Genomic DNA, 25,040 nt, shown 5'->3' with positions numbered 1-25,040 from the left:
GGATAGTTCACCCAAAAATTACTATTTTGTCATCCCTAACTTTCCCTCATGTTTTTCCAAACATGTATGAGTTCCTTTCTTCTGTTGAACACAAAAGAAGATATTCCAAAAAATGTTGGTAATTAATTAGACAATTGATGGTAGCCATAACTGGCTACTATGACTACTTTTTTCCTACTATGGAAGACAATGGCTATACCGTTAAAGGGATAGTTCACCCAATAATGAAAATTCTGTCAGTATTTACGCACCCTCGAGTCAGGTTACTAGTTTAACAGCGTATGATCTGTTGTTGTACGTCACACGCATCACCCCCACATGACCAGCGTCGGCCAATAGTGAGCCTACGTGTGACGTAGCTCTACGCAATTACACTAGTTTAACTGGCTAGAGGCCCAAAGAGAAGGAAATGAATAGTTGAAATAAAGTCGTTATTTATGTTTGTTTTTGCGCACAAAAAGTGTTCTCGTCGCTTGATAAACTTAATATTGAGCCACTGTAGTCACTTGGACTATTTTAACGATGTCTTTAATAACTTTTCAAGGCCGGCAAGTTTCAATCCCTCAAGAAGCCTTTGGACTAGTATGGAGGAGTGATCCAGCTCTCAGATTTCATCAAAAATATCTTAATTCGTTTTCCGAAGATGAACGAAGGTCTTACGGGGTTGGAACAACATGAGGGTGAGTAAATACTGACAGAATTTTCATTTTTGGGCGAACTATCCCTTCAACTGTTTGATTACCAACCAATTGCTGTAAAGCAAATGTAACGTTACTGAACTAAAAAAAAATTATTTTCAATTTTACTAAATAATTTAGACAATCAGAGCCCTGTGTCTAACCAAGTTGTTTTCCAAATTTGAGGATTTAAAGTAGTCTTTTCATGGTAACGTAGCCGTAATGTCCAATTTCAAAACGGTTTTCACATGATGAATTTTGATAGTTTAAAGTGTTAGTTCACCCAAAAATGAAAATTCTGTCAGTAATTACTCACCCTCATGTTGTTCCAACCATGTAAGTCTCTCGTTCATCTTCGGAACACAATTTAAGATATTTTTGATGAAATCTTAGAGCTGTCTCACTCCTTCATAGGCTTCTATGTAATTTCGCCGGTCCAGAAAAAAACATCGTTAAAATAGTCCAAGTGGCTCAACCTTAGTTTATCAAGCGACAAGAATACTTTATGTGCGCAAGAAACAAACAAACTTATTCAACTATTCATTTTCTTCTGCGTGGGCCTCTGACGTGAGTTCACGAGAGCGCCACAACGCATGCGCGAGAACTGAGAAGATAACGCTCACGATCATTTGATGGGAAAGTGTGAAAAGTAAGCCATTCATTTTGCGGCATTGGTGAGGCACTTTTACGTTTTCTCGTTGATTTCTCACGATTCGGACATCTAGGAAAGGCACACATTAGAACCATTTTAAACATCGAGACCCATCTGAGTCATCTTCTCAGTTCTCGTCTTTTGACGCTCATTCAGAGGTCCACACAGAAGAAAATGAATAGTTGAATAAAGTAGTTATTTTTGTTGTTTTTTTGCGCACAAAAAGTATTCTCGTCGCTTGATAAACTTAAGGATGAGCCAATGTAGTCACTTGGATTATTTTAACGATGTCTTTAATAACTTTTCTGTGCAGGTGTTGTGCCGAATTTCGACCCCCTGCCAAATTATTACCCCCCTTGTTGAAGTCAGTACCTGATTGCCTAATCCTAACCCCATCCCTAATCCTAACCCCTCCCCCACAACTAATCCTGAACCTACCAGTGCTAGGGGGGAAATGATTTGGCGGGGGTCAAAATTCGGCACTACACCGGCATAATGAAATTACCTTGCAGCCTATGAATGAGTGAGCCAGCTCTCAGATTTCATCCAAAATATATTAATTTGTGTTCCGAAGATGGGTTTGGAACAACACGAGGGTGAGTAATTACTGACAGAATTTTCATTTTTGGGTGAACTAACCCTTGCAGCTTTCAAATGACACCTAAATTATGCTGATTAGTAAAAAAAAAAAAAAAAAAACGATAGGGGGAAAAGGCTGAAATGCGTGCATGCCAAAAACAGGTTTTAACATTAAACATGGAAAACTACTTGTGCATGACTGCTTGTTTGGGCAAGCTTGTTTGGCAATAATTCCATTCATTGCTCTCCCACACATTGTGCCTGAAGATGTTTCTCATTTACCCTCCCATGTTCAGGGGTACATGCTTTTGTATTTACAGTGAAGATGCTGTAAACTTGCTGAGAAGAGCATATGTTGAGCTTTGGATGCTCTATGTAATAAACCAGCCTGGAACAGCATGGACATTTATGCTAGTTGATTCTGATATATCGTTAACGATGATGGTTTTTAAATACAATGTTGAATGACTATAATTACCCATTTCTTCCTTAGAAAAAACTCAAATGCTGTTAAATACGGCAGGCTGTGTCTATGTTCCGATTACTTTAGTTAAATGAGGCGCGTCTATATTTGACTCATTTTATTTGGACACTTCTGGTACCACCCTGATTTCCTTAAGTACATAATATAAAAATACATGATTTGAACAATATTTGTTCGTTTCTTAACCAGGCCAGATTTGGTAAAGCATAATTTTCCACAGTGTATCTGCTTCTGAATATTTTCCGTCCATTGAATGCAGAGTTTTTATCGTCAGCTAAATCTTTTTTTGTTAATTGACATAAAGCTAAAATAAAGTAAAATATAAAGACCAGTATATGAGATGAAAAACTTAAACTAAATAAACATAGCTAAATGTTGCCTTGTCAACTAACGGAAATAAGTTTATGTTTATTCCTGGAATAAATATAAAAAAAATTATATGTAAATAGATGTAAAAAATATTTTAAATTATATATTTAAAAAAAGAACCCATAATAAAATGAGCTATTAAACTACAATTAAAATGAAAACTGAATATGAAAATAAAAGCTCATTCAAAATATTACTAAAAGCAATAGTATATAATTAATACTATAGTAATAACTAACAGTGTTTGAATGCCCCTGCTTCAAAATAGCTGAAGACCTTCCTACACTTGCCTTTATTTGAATAAAATAATATTTAGTATAAATATTATATTGGGGCTTAGTGCTTCTCATAAGGGTGTTTCTTATACACAGCCTGTACCATCTGGACTGTAAATCATTGAAAGGTTAAAGGTGGTCAGCTTTCTCTTTAACCTTTAGACATTTGTTTAACTTTTAGAAATGTGTTTTCTTTGAAGTGCCTCAGGAATTCACTTTTTATGAGAACATGTGACATGAATCAGAAATATAACTGTCTGAATGTAAGTCACGTGTTAAGAATGATGCAATCCTGGCTTGAAATTACTATCGGCATTCCCACTCTTGGTCCACAGATATGAGAGATACGGTGTCAGATGACATAATTGGTCATGCAGTTTGTGGACTTGTACGTTTACCCATCTCACAGTGACCTGCTCTTTCTGCACAGCTGTTAGTTGCGTGGTGTTTTCGATAGTTGCCTGGTCACTTATTAATGGCTCTGTTAGAAACCAACTTTTCCTGTCTGAGTGGAAATTTTGTGGTGACCTGTATGAGAATGAGCATTTTTTGGCTTCCTAACTAGTCTAATGTTTAACTTGTTGTGTCTGATGCCAAGGGGCATCATTGGTTTATTAGCACAGATTTGTGCATTGGGAGATGTTGTGTAATAAAGTTTATGAATCTGGGTGTTGTAGTTACTGGAATATGTTCGAGCGGTTCCAGTAGATTCATAAAGATAATGGATAGCTTGGGCAGATATTGCAGACAGACATATTTATTAACTTTAGTATTTGGTGGTCATGTGTTATATAACTTAACCTCAACTGTAGTTCAAGGTGCCTAGAGTTATATTTTAAGCAAATGTGTGAAAAGTGAACATGATTTAATATCTGGGCTAATTTATGTAGAACAAAAAAAAATGCAAAATTAGATGAATTAAAATAAATTAAAAAGAAAGATTTTTAATAATAAATTATTTTTCAAATTAGTTCAAATTAATTATAATTAAAAGTATACTATTGTAAGTAACTATTGTGATATATACAATTAAAATTAATTTCTATATATAATGAGCGATACAACAGTTGTCCTGGACTTATACCAACACCATCTGGATGTGGCATCCTGGAAAAATAAATGATTTGGGTTGTCAAATTTTCTATTTACAGGCTTATTTGTCACTTATGATACATTTATTCTGCAGCTAAACGTGTCGAATAATAGGTCAAGTAACCAAGATAAAACATATTTTTCTAGAGCTCTGGTATGACTGGAAACTTCAACCTATGTGATTTTGCATCCTTTTAATCATGTTTATGGAAGTACTATTACACTACCATTCAAAAGATTGGGGTCAGTAGGATTTATTAATCAGTAAGATAAAAATGACTTAGCATGGTAAAAAAATAAAATAAATAGACCAGCAACTGTCTGGTTACATCCTTCAAAATATCTTCTTTTGTATTCAATTTGTGTTTTGCGACGTCTGTGTGTCCTTTCAAAGTAACAAACAACCGCTGTTCACATTTAAAAGAGAACAACACATCAGATTTCATCTCACTACTACGTAGTGCTTTATTTCACAGATAAGAAAAGAACACTGTATGGGCGTGACAGACTAATTCTATCGTCTTCCCAAAATAAAATGTTCGTACTCAGAGGACACCTCTGAGGTGTGAGAAAACACTGTATGTGATAAATAACGTCTTTGGTGACATAGTTACACAAAGGCAAAAATAAATACATTAACTTAAATATCAGATCTAATAATAGGATTCACAAAAGATAGTGTACATGATACTGACCTCTTCCTAATTCAGTGTGCTAACGCCCTTTAAAATACATTCATACAGATCCTGCTCAAATTCATAACACAAAACTCACAAATCTAAAGTTCAAGTGACAAACAGAAACATGCTTTAAAGTGCTTTGCATGGTAGTAACAACACAACTGACCTTTAGTATCGACTAAAACATTTAAGGTTATGCTCATGGTCAGGATGACGTTCATACACACAAACACGTCTTTAAAAGTCACAGATTAATAACGTTCTGTGTATTCCTTCATCATGAAGATAGTTTGTGCCCAGTGCTCATCGGTGAAAGCTAATGCGTGTTATTCTTAATGAACCAAGTAGGGCTTTAAAGGGGGACAAAGGTCATGAAAATATGCGATACACAGGGGCAGCACACAAAAACACGCGCGTACGAAGAACGATCAGGGACAGATACTGACGCACTTGTTACGTTCCAACCCATGTCACCAAGACGCTCACAACAACTCATCCGACAATAAATAAATAGATAGTTAAATAGTCGAAAAAAGGAATGTGATCAATATACAAGTCAACACGAGGCTCTCCCTGTGCATGTACACAAAAAGTACAGATTAACCAGGCTCTCAGCAGTTTAAAAGCCTTTTAATGATCAGTCACGAGACATAAGATCGATTACAGCAGAGAGAATGGTGTCGAATATATAGAGAGCCTTTGAGCAGATTAGAGGCAAAGCACCAGCGATTACTATTACTTCCTATGATCATCATCATTAGAATCAGCCAGGACAAAGAGAAAGACTTTTACAGTTATCAACACCAACAAATCCAATTGAAACTTAAGTCTGTGTAAAGATAAAAGATCACTGAATAACAGTATAGTGTGAATGCACAGGAAGGTATCAAGTAAATCAGGTTTTTTGGTCAGCTCTCTGCCTTTCTGGAGTAATTTGAAAGCAAGTTATCCTATAACATATAGCACACAGTGGGACACCTAATGTTTTCTGAGAGTTTGGCCTGGACACCTTGCAGGGATTGAGTATTTTATGTTTAAGTAGGATTTTTAGGATTACTTCAGCTATTTTAATCCTCAGACATGCACTTTGATGTCTCACAGCATTCCCTCGACATCCACAGACCCCCAAAAGCCAGGGAAAGTTTCTAGAAGTTTGAAATCGTTCGTTTTTTACGGCTACTTTTCCTATGTCTCCTGGGTATTTTTGGTGTGTGTATCCACCCACGTATTCAGACATGATTATTATAACAAAAGGGAATTCGTAAAATACATGACACGGATGGAGAGAGTTTTTGGAAGGCCATGTTCCCGAAAGACTTTGGCACGCTCGCGCCTCATATTTTGGTATAACTACTCTTTAATTAGAGTTACGAGAATGAGCTTGTGAATTACTTAAATGACGCCAGTCGATGTGTGTTGAGAATATTTTGAGGGCATTTGATGATATTAAAATTTGTGCAATTTACTAAGAATACTTTTTTGTCCATACAATGCGAGTCAGTGGGGTCCAAAACCAACAGTGATTCACTTTGACTTGCATTGCATTTTTCAAAATATCTTCTTTAGTGATGCGCAGAATAAAAAAGTCATATAGGGTTTGGAACGACATCAGGGGGAGTAAATGAAGAATTTTTTTTTTTTCATTATCAAGATGGGAGAAATTGGGTTTTCAAATAGCCTTTCGACTAGCTTTCTCCTTTGTTATGGAGCTGTAACCTTGGTTATGGTTATTTATGGGTGAGCTTTAGCCATCATTTAAGAATGCTCCGAAAAGTCTTGCTTCTGTTTATGAAATGTGGCAAAGCCCAGCAGGATTCTGTCAGAGTGGAAACTGAGACCTTGGGGATTATAACTCATTCTCGTGACTTTATAAATCACATGAAGTGTTATATTCCAGGCGCCAGACCTCAAATTGCATGGAAAAGCAACAATGTGTTAATGCGGATTCAGCGGCGATTGCTACTGTATTGTTCGTGGGTTCAATCAAGAGACCACTGTGTTTATAAATTCACAATTCGCCATTGTCTAAAACCCAAGATTTAAACCCAAACTTGCAGTAACTATTCATGTGAGAAGGTATCAGATGGGGGTCTTAAACAAGCTCCGAAGCCATCAGAGAAAGTCTGCTTTCTTCTTAAAAGTGCACTGGAGACACGAGGTGGGAGAGTTAAGAATCTTTTCGAACACACGGCCCTCAGACTGACAGAAATCCGATCGCACACCTTGTTGAAATCCACATTAAAGGCTCAGCGGGTTTGATCAGTGCTGTAGAGGTTAACAGCTTTTGATGAGTCTGGATGTAATGCGGCATAACCCGGAATAATCTCTTATCTGAGGACTTAAAAAGATGACAATATCAAAATAAAGAATCTGTTTTGAGTACCATAAAATGAGAGGCCAGAGTCAAAGTGTTTCAGAGGCACTGAGTTCAAAAGTTGCCATCAAGTAACAAGAGGTCCTTTCTGTCCAAAAAGGCACAGTATACACTCCAGAACACCAAGGCAGAGAGCAGGAAAGAGTACTACAGCAGTACTGCAATAAAATAGACAAACACCAGGACAGAGACATGTAATACGGTTTTCTTGGTCTTTGATTTAGCCGGACGTCCCTTTAGACTCATCCGTAGCTGTGTGCACTGCGCGGGCTAATGGGGGAGTCTTCGCGCCCGCTTTGGCCGGCCAGCTGGTAGAGGCGGTGACTGAGGTTTTGTACTTGGCAGGTACCAAGGACACACCCGACGCGCATCAGTTGGCCGTGGTGATGGTTGTGGTGGCCTCGCGGGTGCACGTTGCGACGGCCTCTCTGCCTAGGGCTTTCACCTGTTTCAGGGGATTCTCCTGCTTTTGGCTGACCAACGTGGAGTCGTTTCCCTGTTGGGTCTGGAGGTGGTGGTCTGGAGAGGATGGCCCTCCACAGAACGGTGCGGTCGATGGAGATGCCATGGTCAGTATTTGGGCGCTCAGTAACATCTGGAGAGATGGGGCCTTCCTCTCTTAACTGATGGAGTCTTGCCATGAAGCCCAACCTGCAATGAGACAGGAGTAGGACTTATAAATATTGCTCTTGAACAGGAATTTATGTTATTTTATTACACTCTGGAATACTTAATTTTGATTGGTCAATCTGAATTATATTTGACCTATACTGTTGTCAAGCACACAATATAAAAAAAAGATATTGTTAGAAATATTATATGATTACATTACATTTGATATATATAGTGGCTACTTAACTTAAAAATGATTTGAATTTGATATAATTAATATTATTAAAGTTATATGAATGTTTCAAGTTACACTTTTTATTTATTTAGCTAGTGCATGAATATCGGTTGTAAAGGTTTTAAGTATAAAACTATTAGTAGAAATTAAATAATAGCACATTTAATAGTGAAATTTGAGTTTATGCAACTATTTATTGCACATAAAAGGCTTGATTCAACATTAAGTATCATTCACTGCTGATACTAAATGTGCAGTTTGGTCAACCGTGCAAACTTGTACTGCAACCACACAATAAATGCTCACTGTTCAAGAAGGGTATGACTCTTTGGGACACAGCGTACGGTAAACACACTTGATTTACTCCGGTTTTGCCGTAATGGCTGAGGCCATCTGCCCTCTGTTTGATTATCACACTAGAAACTGAAGCCTTTGGTTTTTGCACAGGCCACTAATTCAGGTTTTGCTCTTAAAAATTAGCAAGCTGCGGTTAGCAGATCATGGCAGGTGCATGTTAAGGTTGTGGCAATTTTAAGCCTTGTGATTCGCAAAGATCCCCGCATTTTTGTTCTTTTATTTCCAAATGAAGTGGGAAAGCATAACTATAAAAGAGCAACCCATTTATACAAAAACCCTAAAGCTGAAATTTGAGAAATAACAGGGTGTATTGTTAGGTTGGACCACACCATCTAATCTCACGGTGTCATACTAAACTTAGTGAAAAAGCTTGCTGAGTAACACTGACTTGTGCCAGACATGCGTTTAGTGTTTTTGCTTGCACGTTCTTGAAAGCTTAAAAACTCAACTTTCCAGAAATATTAGTTACTCTTTCAGTTGCTTTTTTTCCATCCAAAAGTTCAATAATTAGGCCTATTTATTAGGTATATTTTTCATTCTAAATATAATGTAAATATATATGTTAATATAATATGCTTATATTATTTTTATATATATTTTAACATGAATTTTCTTATTTTATCTTGTTAATATCTTATTTTCTCAGAAAGATTACTTGCTCAGTGTTCAAACTATGCAGCCAGCTGTTTTTTTTTTCCTTTGCATTGTGGTCAAACAAAATACCACCTCTTTAAAATATAATGATAAACTGTCTCAGATGAATGGTAATTTCACCCCTGTTTTAATGTAATGATAATGCCACTGATCTAATATGTTATGCTGTATTCACTTCTTCAAAGTCTCTACACCTCTACACTATCTCAGCAGCTTCACATGATCAAAATTAGGTGTTTGCCCCCTGACCAGTAGTCTCTCTTTGAGCTTGATCCAACTATGACTTTTTTTAGATGCTTAAGCAGAGATAAGCTGCCCTTAGACTTCATCCGTGTGCCATTTGACCTTCTCCGAGACTCCCTTGTCACACATCCATATTTCTCTAATCCTTTAAAATGTCTGCTAGACCACCCTGTCTCATGGCTCATCCTATGTGTCATCAGCAAAACTCACTCACATTGCAAGGAAGGTTGCCAGTATGTCAGAGCAAGTATAGCAGTTGTTTCTAGAAATGTCCTGTTTATCCATCCTATTGTGATCCTTCTGTTATACGGTGAATAAACTTGAGAAGGGCAGCCACTTTCCATATAATTGAACAAACGTGCTAATTAAAAATCTCACCTGGCGACATTTAATCAACAGACCACAATGAAATAGGATCTGTGATTCTGGGCTATTTCTACGCTGAGCATAGTGTTCAGCTAGGAAAATTAGCACCTGCCACTCGAAATTCAACCCATCTTGGGATAAAGGTGGTAATCATGTTTTGCAGAAACTCTGTTTGCAATGCGCTGAAAAGACGAGGCACTCCCAGAAACCAGAGAAGCAGTCGAGTTTTAAAGTTGAGGCTCTATCAAATGAGCAATCAACATGGTTATGTCCTGAAGTACAAGCCTGCAGTCTTTGATTGTGGACTTTGTGTCTTAAGTGATTTAATCTTTTGAAGTGCAACATGCTCTTCGCTGCACACCTCTTGTCGGCCTGGTACTGGCGGACTGCCACGAAAACCCTGTGATGCCTTGTGGGAACAAATCCTATGTGAGGAAACAAGGAGATCTGATAATTGATTGTGATTTACTACTTGATCCTTCACTTAGAGAGGCAGGTCAGATGTATCCAGATACTGGATACATGAAAAAAAAAAAATTATCCAGATCAATCCAGTATTATTGTTTGTTCTTCCCGTAAGGCTGGGATTTTCGCACCTCTATGAAACTGTTCATGGCTGTTTGTGAATTGGTCATCTGCTGGTTATGTTTCGCTGGACAGAAAAAAAGTGATTATAGTACCTGCGCTCTTTTATGGGAAAAGTGACCGTGAGTCAAACCAAGTGATTCTCTAATTACTATTAGATGTTTGTTCCATTGAAACCAGCTTTATCATGGTCATAATGCACATTATGGGAACTTTATGTTCAGAAACAGTAGGATAAAAACGAATGCTCAGTATTGGAAGAAACCTGCAATGTCAGTGGCAGTCATACCCCATGGAGAAGTTTTCAAATATTTTGTAATGTGTGTGTGTATATATATATATATATATATATATATATATATATATATATATAGTTATTTATTTATTTATTTATTTAATTTTATAGTTTTAATATTTTTAGTTTTAAATCATTTTAAATTCCAAATTATTTACATTGTTGGGGTTATGGGCCTGGAAAGGTGTTTAAATTATATATATATATATATATATATATATATATATATATATATATATAAGGGCACTTTAAGCATTAAACTGTGGATAGCAATAGTGAAACTCAAAAAAGTGAAAGTGATTTAAGTCTGTTAATGGTTATATTACTGTGTTGATAGCGGCTTTTTAAGCCCTTCCTCCTCTTGTGTGTTTGTTTTTATGGTTTTTATGGTTTCTGATCAGAGTGGAAACATACCGCTTGAGGATGAGGAGAAAGGAATTCAGGTCTTAGTTACTAATTCACAACGGAATTCTGCCTGACGGATGATTTTTCCCTCTCGCCTCTAACAATAATGACCAAGTGGCGTGGTGTAAAATACTAATGTTTATGGTGTAAACGGAGGACTGCATAACTCAAGTCCAAACATGACCGGCCCAGATTGAGTGTGAACCAACTTGTCATAGACAGCACGCTTCTCCTTGAGTGAGCTTTAGGACTTGTTTCCTCCAGAGTTAACAATAGGAAATCAATAGCTTAATATGACAACCAAACAGCATTTTACTTAATTGACAGTAGAAGAACATTGCTTTGTCGGATGCCCTACATAATAGACAGTAACATCGACTTCCTTAAATCCTGATTATAGAGGATCAAATGTCCCACATTTCAGTGAATTATCATACAGAGAGCCAATCCTCTCGACCAAAGCGTTGAACCAGACGGTGTTCGATTCAGTCATGGAATGCAGATACACTTAAAATAAAGCTATACTTTACTGGCATTGATGTTCCATGAAGAAACTTTGACATACATGGAAACTTTCCATTGCACAAAAGGTTTATTCAGATTATTGAAATGTTCTTCACACTAAGAAAGAAATGGTTCTTTTTAAAACTGATCCTTGAATTTCTTTTGGGGAACCTAAAATGTTTGTTCCATATTCTTGTGAAAACCATAGACATACATAGATGCCACATTCAACCGCTCCAGACACGTCGGTGCGACCGCCATCTTGGAACAGTCAACGTGCCGTCACTCACATTAAGACACTCACGGTCAACATTGCGCAGATTCTGGTTGTGAACGCTGAGATTTAAATTTCTGCATAAATTATAAATTATATATAGACTAATCCTTATTAAAGCTTAAAAAGTTTTTTAGTCAAGAGCAGTGAGTAATTTTATGTGTTCCCTTTGTTCTTTGATTAACTTTACTGACAGAAAGCTTTATTGGCTGCCGGCCCTTTAAGACCAGCCTCTGCTGATAGAGACGCGCCTCATTCTCTCACAATTCTTTACGTCCATCATAAGACTGCTCTTATGTTATGAAGATACTCGACAAAAAGACATTTTGGTATAATTGTGTGTGTTATTGTTCGTTCAAGCGCGAAAGAGAACTGTATACTAGCGCTGTCTGTTCATGCGCATGACACTGGCGCGCGTCTTTCTTTGAGTCACAGTCAGGACATTCACTGGCAGCGCGCTCTCTTCTGACTTGTCGCGCATGAATGGTTTAAAGGCATTTGCACGAATAAGAGCGGGATTATAACACTAGCCAAAGATGACAAAAAATAACAGAGGCTAAGTTAATTGCGTTAACAGCCCTGATTTGTTTTTCATATAAAATCGCAACATTTTGCGTCATATAATCGCATAGGCTTGACATCGCGATTTCGATATGATCAATCATGCAGCACTAGTACTTTTTAATGTTTTTACTTTTACTTATGGTAACTTTTTTATTGTCGTGTTAGCTATGGTTAGCCTTGTCGTATTGTGTTAGTTTAGCAAAATCATCTGCTGAAGTCTATTGCAGATATAGATATTCAACCATGCATCTAAGTATGGTTGCAGACACTCAGTCAACTTGCTCTCAACTGTTCATGGACCAGCTTTGACCATTCCAATATGGCGGAAGGCTTACGTATAGAGGCCAATAGAAACAGTCGCTAATTGATATATATATTACGTATATATATATATATATATATATATGGTGTACAGCGAATAATCTAACCCCACCACCGGGGGATCCGATTTCCGAAAGTAGTTTAAGAAATCTACATCGGACCTGTCGCTTGGCTCCTGCCTCCGCATATTCTCTAAACTAAACCTCGAGATATTATGTAATGGAGAAAACTAGGCTATGTTTGTGTAGTTTTTTTTCAGAGACCAAAATCATGTTTAAACCACCACTACGGGCTTCACTAACCGCCATTTTCGATTCAGGGACTGCATGTCACAGCATGTTAAACAATAAAAATCCCTGACTGATACAGCAAAGGTTGCTGTACGTTCTGTGTACATGGATGGTTATCGAACACTGAGTGAGTCCATCTGAAGAACGTAGAGTTAGTCAGTTAAGACAAAAGAGACAAAAAGCTGAGAGGGAGAGATTTTGAAAGGTCAGAGATGAGATAGGGACTTCTTTTGCGATGCTCTTATCAGGCTTTTTTGAGATTTTAAGCACCCAGCCACTTCTTTGTATGTAGAAGAGTAGTGTGAACATCCTACTAAACCTCTCAAATGGGTTTGGAATGACATGAGGGTTAATATATGATATGAACGGTCTCTTTAAAAGCACCTGACATTATTGCAGTAATCAGAAACTGTCTGAAACCACAGTATTTGTCAGCTGTTTATTGTCGCTTTGTAACTGTAAATCAACTAGTCAGACGTCTGTGACAAAATATCAGTCTAATGTCCTCACCAAATAACACTTAGACCAGCAGAAAAGCATGCGGAATGCATGTGCAACAATTATACTGTAAATATTATAGGTCAAGGACAAATACAGTCCTTCCCTTGTCATCATGGTTTGTCATGCAACAGTATTGGGTGCAAGAGTGTCACAAGATATTAATGAGCTGCTATCGAGGTAAGGCCTGGGGGAAAAACTACCCATTAAATTTTGGCATTCAGATTGGGAGGGATTACAATTTTCTATTACAGTTTTTCAAAGTCTGAAGTACAGTTTTAGTTCATCTGTTCCTCAGGCCGACAAGATGAAGAGAATTGCACGGTTCAGCAAAACGGATGTGAGCACAGTATGCAGGTGTCAGCCAGAAGAGGGCACACAGACACTCATAAAATGCAATTCATTCCTTTTGTCTGCCATCATCAGCCAGAAATAATGACTTGTCAAATCAAGTCATTGCTTTAATACATTTAAATTGCAGTTTTCAGGAATAACTACCCCAATATCCTACTTCAGAGAGTTGCTGCCAATCAAATAGAAAATACAGTATAACTAAAGTACTTTAAACCACACCAATCTGTTTTAAAACACTACCATTTTGTCAGATTTGTTGAGGAATTATACTCTATTTCCAGCACCACTCAGTCAGGCTGTTTCCTTTTCACCTAACCTTGACTCAGAAATGATACACACGTTTATCACTGCTAAAAAAAAAACACACTGTACATTCATTTGTGTCGCTTTTGAAGGCATGGCAGTCACAAAGTATTTTACTAATCACATGATGAGCACCAATTGACTAACAACTTTTTTTTGTAAGGGTAGGAGCCAAAAACTAAATGATGCAATGACTTTAGCTGCTTACCTTATGTAAAAGGGCACACTGTAGTAAAACTGTCTTATCTGAACCCGTTTAATATAAGTTTTTACTATTTTGACTGCACGCCTTTTCTGATAAAGGTTCAGAAAAGTTACTGAAAGAGTAACTGGTCACAGGCGGGAAACTACCATAGTCAAACAGTTCCACAGTAAGATATAAACTTTTTAAGTTTTTCTTACATCAGGCAATTTTTAGGGAAAAGGGAAATGAAAATCCAATAATAAACGCACATGTAAAAGTACTTTGGGAATCGACTTTTCATAATGTGACTTCGTCAGTTCCTTATCCAAAATTAGGTTTTGGGCTTCCCCACTGGTCACAAATTTGTCTGTTCAAATTCAATATCTGTTGTGAGCATGATTTATATGAGTAATCATTAATTATATATTAATAATAGACCCTTTAAGTATTATATTTATGTACATGTATAATGCTCCTATGGAGCTTTGACACTGCCATCATCGTTCAGAGGCACAAACTGGAAATAATTAAACAGCCCTGGTCATGTGACTCTTTACATCAGCATTCAATGCGCATTCAAATATTTACTGTTATGCAAACTTTGTAGCTATATGAGAATGTATATAGCCTAAACTTCTTATCTGTGTGCTATATGTATAAACTACTATCGTAAAGTGTTACTGTAAACGTTTGCTTTACCAGGAAGCAGGCGGCCATCTACGCTGGTGAATGAAAGGTGGGATGCGTGCGTTTATACAGTCACGTCTACCATCCTAACTGACCTTGTTCGCTGCAACCATTAGTCTATCCATCGCGAGTCGCGACAAAACATCCTCTCTTTGTGTAATAAACGTTTTTCTTTTTTTTACATAATACATCCCTGGCTCCAGCATATTTCGAAATACATCGGGGGGAAAAAGTTAGTGTGCCTTTCAACAGGTGTGCTTAACATTTTGTAGGAGCAAAGATTTTCGCATTCGACTCTGTTCTTTTGATCAATCCGTTTTAAAGATTCACAAAAATTTCAATAAAGCCGTTTCTTGCTGTTTATGCATTTTATTAAAACGGGTCTTTATTGCAATTTAATTATTATCCAGTTCGTAAAAACATAAAAGTCCTTAATTTACATTTATAATAAATAATACTGAAATAAATGTAGGCTACTTATCTTGCTTAAAAAGTTTTTTTGCCCATTTAATGAACTTCTAGACTATTTATCAAAACCTACTCAGTTTGTCCAGGAGCCTAGTCTACGTTGTAGCCTACCTGTAAAAAAATCCGATTCGGAAAGCAAGTAGGCTAACTTATATTTTCAGACCGTTTTTGGTTTAAATCAGTGATTTATTGCGTACCGCCGATTGGTGAACATAGACTGGTTTTGTAAACCCGTTCAGCGGATTCATTAAAAAGATTCGACTCAAAAGAACGATTCCTTCAATAGATTTCTCAACCGTTTTTCATCTGTCAGAGAGGTTGTTAGATTACTTCACCACGAAAAAACACACAGAGGCAACCTCCGTAATAATGAGCATCCAGAACAAAAGTTGGACAGACCAATAAATCTGAGACTTTTAAAATGCGGATTCCTACCTGTTTCTCACCGGTAGTGCCAACAGTTGTGAGGAGAGCAGGCTGATGCAATACACAAAAACCGGGAGAAGTGCTCTCATCGTGGGCGAATAATGTTCTCAAGCCCCCTTGGTCAGGAGGGGGCTTACAATGCACCTGGTCAGTATTGAATTTCCAGCTACTGAAACTTCCAAGTTGGACCCAAAATTTCCAACTCCAGGGTAGCCTATTGTGGTGTTCTTAAAATAAAGGGAAGGAAAATATTAATTGATGCCAACTAGATTTTCTCTCCGCACATATTAATTAGCCTTACAACACATTATTGCTAGCAATTTGATTTGCATCAAATACTACTGGTATAAATTCCGGCATTTAATACAATTATATGATTAAATATATACAAAACTAGAGTGGCGCTCGAAGCTATATTAGTCCATCACCTCTAATTAGTTGCCAACTAATTATAACCTACACCTTTCCCTTATTTTCCTTTTATAAATAGCCTACATTCTGAGTATGTTATACTATTACATCTATAAACTTTACTGACCTTTATCTCAGGTTAAGATCTAGTGCCACGCGCAAATCTGTCTTGAGAATTTTCCCACGGGTACGTGTGCACGCGCTCGCCAAGATCAAGCTCTTGTGAAGTCTGAGGTTCAGCTGACATTGGCGCGTTTAAATATGAGGTGGACCGTGGGCGGGACTACAGTGCGATTTTTCAAAGGTGTGTCGATACACAGATCATACAGCTACTCTGAGTCATTGTCATATATGGACAAACTTGATTTGTGTCAAATGCAGTTATTTTATGCAAAACTTTCTGGATATTGCATTTTAGGGCAGCTCATTAATTGCAGGCTTTATCATTTGAATAACAGGCGTTCTTTATGAAATAAGCAATAGTTTTTGCATATTCAATGTTTGGTGACACTGACCTTCCACATTCTGATCAAGAACAAAATGAAACCATGCATAAACAATATTCTCTCGAAAATACAAACATATACATGTTTCTCACATATTAGGGTAACCCTGTTTGTGCTAAATACAGTGTAATGACAACTTTGCCATTAATATGTTTATAAGCAACTGAAGAAAGCACAAACGTCAGGGCATGTCGAAACATTTCAAGGACTCCAAAAACACCTTAGACCCCAGAGGGTTTAATGGTAACAGTAACCCAATTTATAAGATTTTCCCACCTAGTTTTACAAATTCATTAACATCCACTAAACCCCTTCTCTTGTGTTTATCTCTAACCATTGGGGTGAGTGTGCAGAGGGGATAAGGATGCATGCTTTTGAGACTTCCTCAGAAATTCAGGAGGGCAGGACGCACCCTTGCATAATCAATGTGCATTTTAGTGATAATTGATTGGATAGACATTCTCTTCCAATTGCGTTACAGAAAGCAAACACTTTTTTGCACTTTTTGTTGTGAGATTAATATCTGCAAAGTCATTTTATGATGTACAAAAAGGCCTAAATGTACTATATAAAGAGGTGTTTGAATGGAGAATTGTACACTTGTGACTGTTTCTTTTGTTTGAATGGGCTTACGTGTAAGTATTCTTCCGCAATGATGACATAAGCTTGTCTAATATGCATTCAATTCACAGCAATAATTTATTATGAATGTGAAACTGTTTTAAAGGTTGTCATGAACTATTATTATTATTATTATTTTCTTCTTTTTTTCTTCCATCTCTTAGGCAAAGTCATGCTGCCATTTCAATGCCAGTTGAGCATGTGACAAACAAACGTTTGAACTTCAACAATTTGTGGTATTTTCCCTTTTTCCTTGAAAAATCAAGGCATCACGAGCTCTTGTATGCTTAGTTTTATCTCAATGATTTTATAAAAATCTGTCCATGTTTGAGCAACAAACGTGTCATCAATATCAAATACACTAAGATTTAAGAAGATTTAAAAGACACTCCGGTCAAATCTAAGGTTAAAGTCAGCATGAAATGCTTGTGGTTTGCTATTGGTCAATCTCATGTGAGTGACAGGTTGCCCCACCCTCACACCAGTAAAGTCATCAGAGAAGAAAGGAGATGTCAAAAGAAAAAAAAAAATGATGTGCATGGATTAATAATTTATAATAAATACTTTAACATTCCATAAAAAAAGAATTGTCCATTTTCATTTCATGGTGACTTTAAATTTAAATCGGATAGTTTACTAATCACATTCCTTCACAGTGCCTCTCAGCTCCAGTGTGAATATATGTCACTTATTCAGGTCAGTGTTGGACATTTATTAGTGTTTTTTTTTTTTTTTTTAGCTTTAAATGAGTAAATGTGTACTGCTGCTTTATATTTGACTGGAAAAGACAATTAAAGTGAGTGTAATGAACCAAGGTGACTGATTAATGCAGTAATTCTTAGAGATCAGCAAGTTGTACGTGTCTGGGAATTAACAAGGTTGGCAAGTGCCTCCATTTACATAATGCAAAAAAAAATCATATGACAGCAGAATTGTGAAGTGGAGCCAAAACACAGACAAGAGCAATTGGTCTCTTCCTCTGATCTCTCATCTGCTGTATGTGCCAATTAGTTTACATGAGTAACTACTTACCGGAGCCAATGAATCCAGTTCAAACCGCAAAACACAAACCGCCCTGCGCTGTGCTGATTTTCCCAAAACATATGATGACGTGGTTGTTTTCATCTACAATAGCTGAGATAAAAGAAAATAAAAAAAAGCTTCCCACATAAATAAACTGTTTTAATAATTAAGTGTACCAAATAAGAAAAATATTCTTTGGGAAAAATGACATGACATATACTGTATATATACATATATATCAATTCACTACAATAAGAATATGTTATATTTTATATTGTATATATTATATTTTATATCTTTTTTTTTTTTTTTTTTTCAATCTTTTACAATTTTTACTACTCAATATTAAGGTCACTTTTTCAAAACTCTTCTCCCAGTGAGCACAACTGCACAGTCTATGTGGGCTAAACTGTGGATCGGTTCCATTGCTTTGGCACTGTATACAAAATACATCTTTCAAATGACATGAATTATTTTCTCAGACAAACAGTGGCAAAACTCTACACGGGATAATTTGCATGTTTTATACTTTATTATCAAACTGTTATACTTAAGTTCAAATCACTAACACAATACAAAGCTGAATAAGTCATGTGTTAGGTGTTTTGGTGCATTTTGGATGAAGAAATAGATAGATGGATAGATGAATAGATAGATAGATAGGGGTTAGTATACGGTTGTCTCTTGTATGCTGCCCCCTTGTGAACATTACTATAACTACACTGAATAAATATGTAATGAGAGATTTCAGGGTTCAAAACAGAAAGTAATAGTATTTGATCTCCCAGGGGGAAATTCTCATTACGTTCAAAGTGCACGTAAACAACATATCTTAAACATTTCAAACACAAAAACAAACCTCTCCAATGCAGTCCTTTTGCTGAAATACCAGTGACGTCTCTTCACTCTTCTTCCTCCCCAGTTTGAAATAGTAAATCCCTGTGCTAAATCGATTTGAAAACATGCTTGTTCCCACTGAGCTTGTTTCCTTCGCATGTTTCCGATGGCAGAACGTTTGAGTTTGAGAATGCAACTGGTTTGTTATGGCTCACAATCAAGTTTATTTGCATTGCTGGGATGGACAGTTAGCGGTCATGTTTGTATTACTGGGCTTCTGTTTCTTTTCTGTTACCATTACCCATCAGCCAGTGCAGCTATGTCATACACTACACTTATCTTTAGATTTGTGTGTGGGAATGGCAGTCTGCTTCAGAGGTTGTGTTTGGGTGTGACTGCAGGGGAACAATGGATGTATATTTCTGCAGAAATGGATGAAGACAAAGACACGAGACTGTGTGCTAGTGGATCAAATTGCTGGCAGTTATAAAAGATGAATGAACGTTGGTGTATCAATACAAACACCGACCGCCTCGTATGTTTCATCCTGTCACTTCATCATCCTCACATGACTCAGTTCTATTCCCATCCTGCATTTGAACAGGATAAATCTTGCAGGTACTGGTTACATTCTCCTGCTTCATTGTTCAAGTTAAAGGGATAGTTCACCCAAAAATGAAAATTCTGTCAGTATTTACTCACCCTCATGTTATTCCAACCCCGTAAGACCTTCGTTCATCTTCGGAACACAGATTAAGATATTTTTGATGAAATCTGAGAGCTGGATCACTCCTCCATAGGCTTCTAAGGGATTGAAACTTGCCGGCCCGAAAAGTTATTAAAGACATTGTTAAAATAGTCCAAGTGACTACAGTGGCTCAATCTTAAGTTTATCAAGCAAAGAGAATACTTTTTGTGCGCAAAAACAAACAACACAAAAATAAAGACTATATTTCAACTATTCATTTCCTTCTCTGTGGGCCTCAAGTCAGTTCACGTAGTTTAACAGCGTAGTGCTTCTGTGTTGTACGTCACACGTAGGCTCACTATTGGCTGACACCGGTCATGTGTGTGATGCGTGTGACGTACAACACAGATGCACTACGCTATTACACTAGTGAACTGACTCGAGGCCCACAGAGAAGGAAATTAATAGTTGAAATAAAGTTTTTTTTTTTTTTTTTTGCAAAATAAGTACAATGTACTTATTCTGTTCAGGTTGTATTGTAAAACACGTTTGCTGCTATTGAGATGTAATGTAAGGTTTGGGTCAGGTGTGGTGGTATAGGTTTAAGGGTAGGTTAAGGTGTAAGGGAAGGGTCAACTGTGTAATTACAAATGTAATTACAGAGATTAATTACAGCTGTAATTACATGCAGGTATTTTCAAAATATAAGTACAATGTAAAAAAATGTATGTACACAATAAGTCCACTGTATCAAATTATTAATTTCAATGTAAGTACATAGTAATTAAAGCCACTTAATATAAAGTGGGACCAATTTTGGATGTATTTGCATGTATAGTTTTAGACGTAGTGTTTTAGTTTCATCAAGGACGTAAACAAATGCCAACGCTGGCTTTAATAGCCACTTAGTTATGCTATTTTGTGTGTCTATGACAAACGCGTACAAACATTTTGGACCTGAATTTGTAATTATGTACTAATTTTGTAAATGTATTTTCCATGTATACTTTATGATGTCATTTTTCGATTTGATCAAGAACGTAAACCAATGCCAAGTTTTGTGAATAGATAAATGGTTGTTCATTATATGGATAAAACAATAACTTTAAAAAACGGTATTACTCAGTAATTTATTCAGTTATATTAAATATTTAAGCAGGAGAAAACCGTATCTCAAAAGCAAACAAGCAGCAGTAGCATTTTCAAGTAACAGCGTATCGAAATTCTTGTATAATAATAGTAGAATAGAATAATAATTATACAAAAACGTACCATTCAGAAACATTTTGTAAGAGCCGTGTTTGGGGAGGTTCTGCTTGATTCTCTTCATTGCCGCTTTCTGGGTCTGATTCTGGCTCAAACTGATACGACACCATTATTGACACCATATAGTATTGACACCATTATTTACATTTGACCGGAGCACATGCAACTTTCGCCCGTAAAGGTAATGGGCGTGAAGTTTGCGGACAACATGCGCTACGCTGTTTATCCAATTGCAACACACCGGCCCAACTAACCAATCTGAGCCCATTGCCTGTTTCTGAGGGAGTGATTTCATAAAATCAGGAAGTCAACCAGTCGTTCAAATGACAGAGGAGAAAGCAGCTTACAATAAAGGTGAAATTTATGAAAAATAAGGCTTTAAAAAAAAACCCCACAAAGACATGTTATATTGCACCCCATAAACACAATCGTGCAAAGAAAAAAAGCAGTGAACCTCCCCTTTAATAACTTTTCGGGGCCAGCAAGTTTCAATCCTTTAGAAGCCTATGGAGGAGTGATCCAGCTCTCAGATTTAATCAAAAATATCTTAATTCGTGTTCCGAAGATGAACGAAAGTCTTACGGGGTTGGAACAACATGAGGGCGAGTAAATACTGACAGAATTTTCATTTTTGGGTGAACTATCCCTTTAATTAGACTTTCAAGTTTACGTCGTTTATTAGCAGCATAGACCACATGGTTTACCTGGTCTTTTTTTCAGTTTCAAAGTATACACTATGCCAAGAAGAAATGTCTTAAATGATTGTATAATAATATTTAATTCAGTTTTTCAAGTATATTTATGAGCTGTTTAATTCATAACATTTAATTTTAATTTAAAATGAATTAAAATGTATGCATTGCCTATGTCTCATGCAAATTTGTCAATGAATTTGGTCAAATGTCACTTCCTGTCAGTTTTGCATCGGTTGTTAAGGTGGAATATCTGATGCATCTGTAAACAACATGTTTCATGTTTTATGTTTGTTGTCAAAACACAAATGTAAGAATTGCTGAATTTCCTATACACAGAACAGAATAGAAATAAAGATCATAAAGCAGCTAAATATGGCGCAGTGGACAAGACACATGCCTTTGGTGTGAGAGACCGGGGTTCGAATCCACTGTGAGACACCAATGTGTCCCTGAGCAAGACACTTAAACCCTAGTTGCTCCAGAGGCGTGCGACTTCTGACATATATAGCAATTGTAAGTCGCTTTGGATAAAAGCGTCAGCTAAATGTATATGTAATGTAAAAATGAAATCTTCTCTTCTCACATACTAAAATAATGTCAACTCAAATCAGAATTTTATGGCCATTTATTGATACGATGCAGTCAGCTCATTAGGACAAAATAAACACTTATTTTTCAATAACACACAGAGTAATGAATAAATGAATGGATGAGGCATTTATATACCGCTTTCATATATACTACTGTACTCCCAAAGCGCATTACAGTCATATCAGGGAATCTCTCCTCAAACAGTCTCAGTGTGCAGCATCCACTTGGATGATGCGACAGCCGCCACAGTACACGGCACTAGTGCGCTCGCCACACACCAGCTACAGGTGGCGAGGAGAGAGAGTGACAGTACAACGGCACCAGTGCGCTCGCCACACACCAGCTACAGGTGGCGAGGAGAGAGAGTGACAGCACAACGGCACCAGTGCGCTCGCCACACACAAGCTACAGGTGGCGAGGAGAGAGAGTGACAGCACAACGGCACCAGTGCGCTCGCCACACACAAGCTACAGGTGGCGAGCAGAGAGAGTCACAGTACAACGGCACCAGTGCGCTCGCCACACACCAGCTACAGGTGGCGAGGAGAGAGAGTGACAGTACAACGGCACCAATGCGCTCGCCACACACCAGCTACAGGTGGCGAGCAGAGAGAGTGACAGCACAACGGCACCAGTGCGCTTGCCACACACCAGCTACAGGTGGCGAGGAGAGAGAGTGACAGTACAACGGCACCAGTGCGCTCGCCACACACCAGCTTCAGGTGGCGAGGAGAGAGAGTCACAGTACAACGGCACCAGTGCGCTCGCCACACACCAGCTACAGGTGGCGAGGAGAGAGAGTGACAGTACAACGGCACCAGTGCGCTCGCCACACACCAGCTACAGGTGGCGAGCAGAGAGAGTGACAGCACAACGGCACCAGTGCGCTCGCCACACACCAGCTACAGGTGGCGAGGAGAGAGAGTGACAGTACAACGGCACCAGTGCGCTCGCCACACACCAGCTTCAGGTGGCGAGGAGAGAGAGTCACAGTACAACGGCACCAGTGCGCTCGCCACACACCAGCTTCAGGTGGCGAGGAGAGAGAGTCACAGTACAACGGCACCAGTGCGCTCGCCACACACCAGCTACAGGTGGCGAGGAGAGAGAGTGACAGCACAACGGCACCAGTGCGCTCGCCACACACCAGCTACAGGAGGCGAGGAGAGAGAGTGACAGCACAACGGCACCAGTGCGCTCGCCACACACAAGCTACAGGTGGCGAGCAGAGAGAGTCACAGTACAACGGCACCAGTGCGCTCGCCACACACCAGCTACAGGTGGCGAGCAGAGAGAGTGACAGCACAACGGCACCAGTGCGCTCGCCACACACAAGCTACAGGTGGCGAGCAGAGAGAGTCACAGTACAACGGCACCAGTGCGCTCGCCACACACCAGCTACAGGTGGCGAGGAGAGAGAGTGACAGCACAACGGCACCAGTGCGCTCGCCACACACCAGCTACAGGTGGCGAGGAGAGAGAGTGACAGTACAACGGCACCAGTGCGCTCGCCACACACCAGCTACAGGTGGCGAGGAGAGAGAGTCACAGTACAACGGCACCAGTGCGCTCGCCACACACCAGCTACAGGAGGCGAGGAGAGAGAGTGACAGCACAACGGCACCAGTGCGCTCGCCACACACAAGCTACAGGTGGCGAGCAGAGAGAGTCACGGTACAACGGCACCAGTGCGCTCGCCACACACCAGCTACAGGTGGCGAGGAGAGAGAGTGACAGCACAACGGCACCAGTGCGCTCGCCACACACCAGCTACAGGTGGCGAGGAGAGAGAGTGACAGCACAACGGCACCAGTGCGCTCGCCACACACCAGCTACAGGTGGCGAGGAGAGAGAGTCACAGTACAACGGCACCAGTGCGCTCGCCACACACCAGCTACAGGTGGCGAGCAGAGAGAGTGACAGCACAACGGCACCAGTGCGCTCGCCACACACCAGCTACAGGTGGCGAGGAGAGAGAGTGACAGCACAACGGCACCAGTGCGCTCGCCACACACCAGCTACAGGTGGCGAGCAGAGAGAGTGACAGCACAACGGCACCAGTGCGCTCGCCACACACCAGCTACAGGTGGCGAGGAGAGAGAGTGACAGTACAACGGCACCAGTGCGCTCGCCACACACCAGCTACAGGTGGCGAGGAGAGAGAGTGACAGTACAACGGCACCAGTGCGCTCGCCACACACCAGCTTCAGGTGGCGAGGAGAGAGAGTCACAGTACAACGGCACCAGTGCGCTCGCCACACACCAGCTTCAGGTGGCGAGGAGAGAGAGTCACAGTACAACGGCACCAGTGCGCTCGCCACACACCAGCTACAGGTGGCGAGGAGAGAGAGTCACAGTACAACGGCACCAGTGCGCTCGCCACACACCAGCTACAGGTGGCGAGGAGAGAGAGTGACAGCACAACGGCACCAGTGCGCTCGCCACACACCAGCTACAGGTGGCGAGGAGAGAGAGTGACAGTACAACGGCACCAGTGCGCTCGCCACACACCAGCTACAGGTGGCGAGGAGAGAGAGTGACAGCACAACGGCACCAGTGCGCTCGCCACACACCAGCTACAGGTGGCGAGGAGAGA

At 39.1% G+C, this 25,040-nt stretch overlaps 1 protein-coding gene across 1 annotated transcript; it reads right to left on the bottom strand.

The window, feature by feature from the left end:
* Positions 1-4,568: 4,568 nt before the first annotated feature.
* adm2a (adrenomedullin 2a) lies at positions 4,569-16,449 on the bottom strand. The gene is made up of 3 exons (XM_077234732.1): positions 16,346-16,449; positions 15,817-16,034; positions 4,569-7,833 (listed from the first exon to the last, which is right to left on the bottom strand). Exons 2-3 carry the CDS (start codon positions 15,894-15,896, stop codon positions 7,425-7,427), a joined length of 489 nt encoding a protein of 162 aa, XP_077090847.1. The 5' UTR covers positions 15,897-16,034; positions 16,346-16,449; the 3' UTR covers positions 4,569-7,424.
* Between the last annotated feature and the right edge of the window lie 8,591 nt (positions 16,450-25,040).

Source organism: Siphateles boraxobius, unplaced genomic scaffold, assembly GCF_051911475.1.
Source record: "Siphateles boraxobius isolate OS27281-9 unplaced genomic scaffold, OSU_SipBor_1 19, whole genome shotgun sequence".
Lineage (NCBI taxonomy): Eukaryota > Metazoa > Chordata > Actinopteri > Cypriniformes > Leuciscidae > Siphateles > Siphateles boraxobius.
The sequence above is the reverse complement of the archived record's forward strand: the minus strand, read 5'-3'. Positions and strand labels throughout refer to the sequence as shown.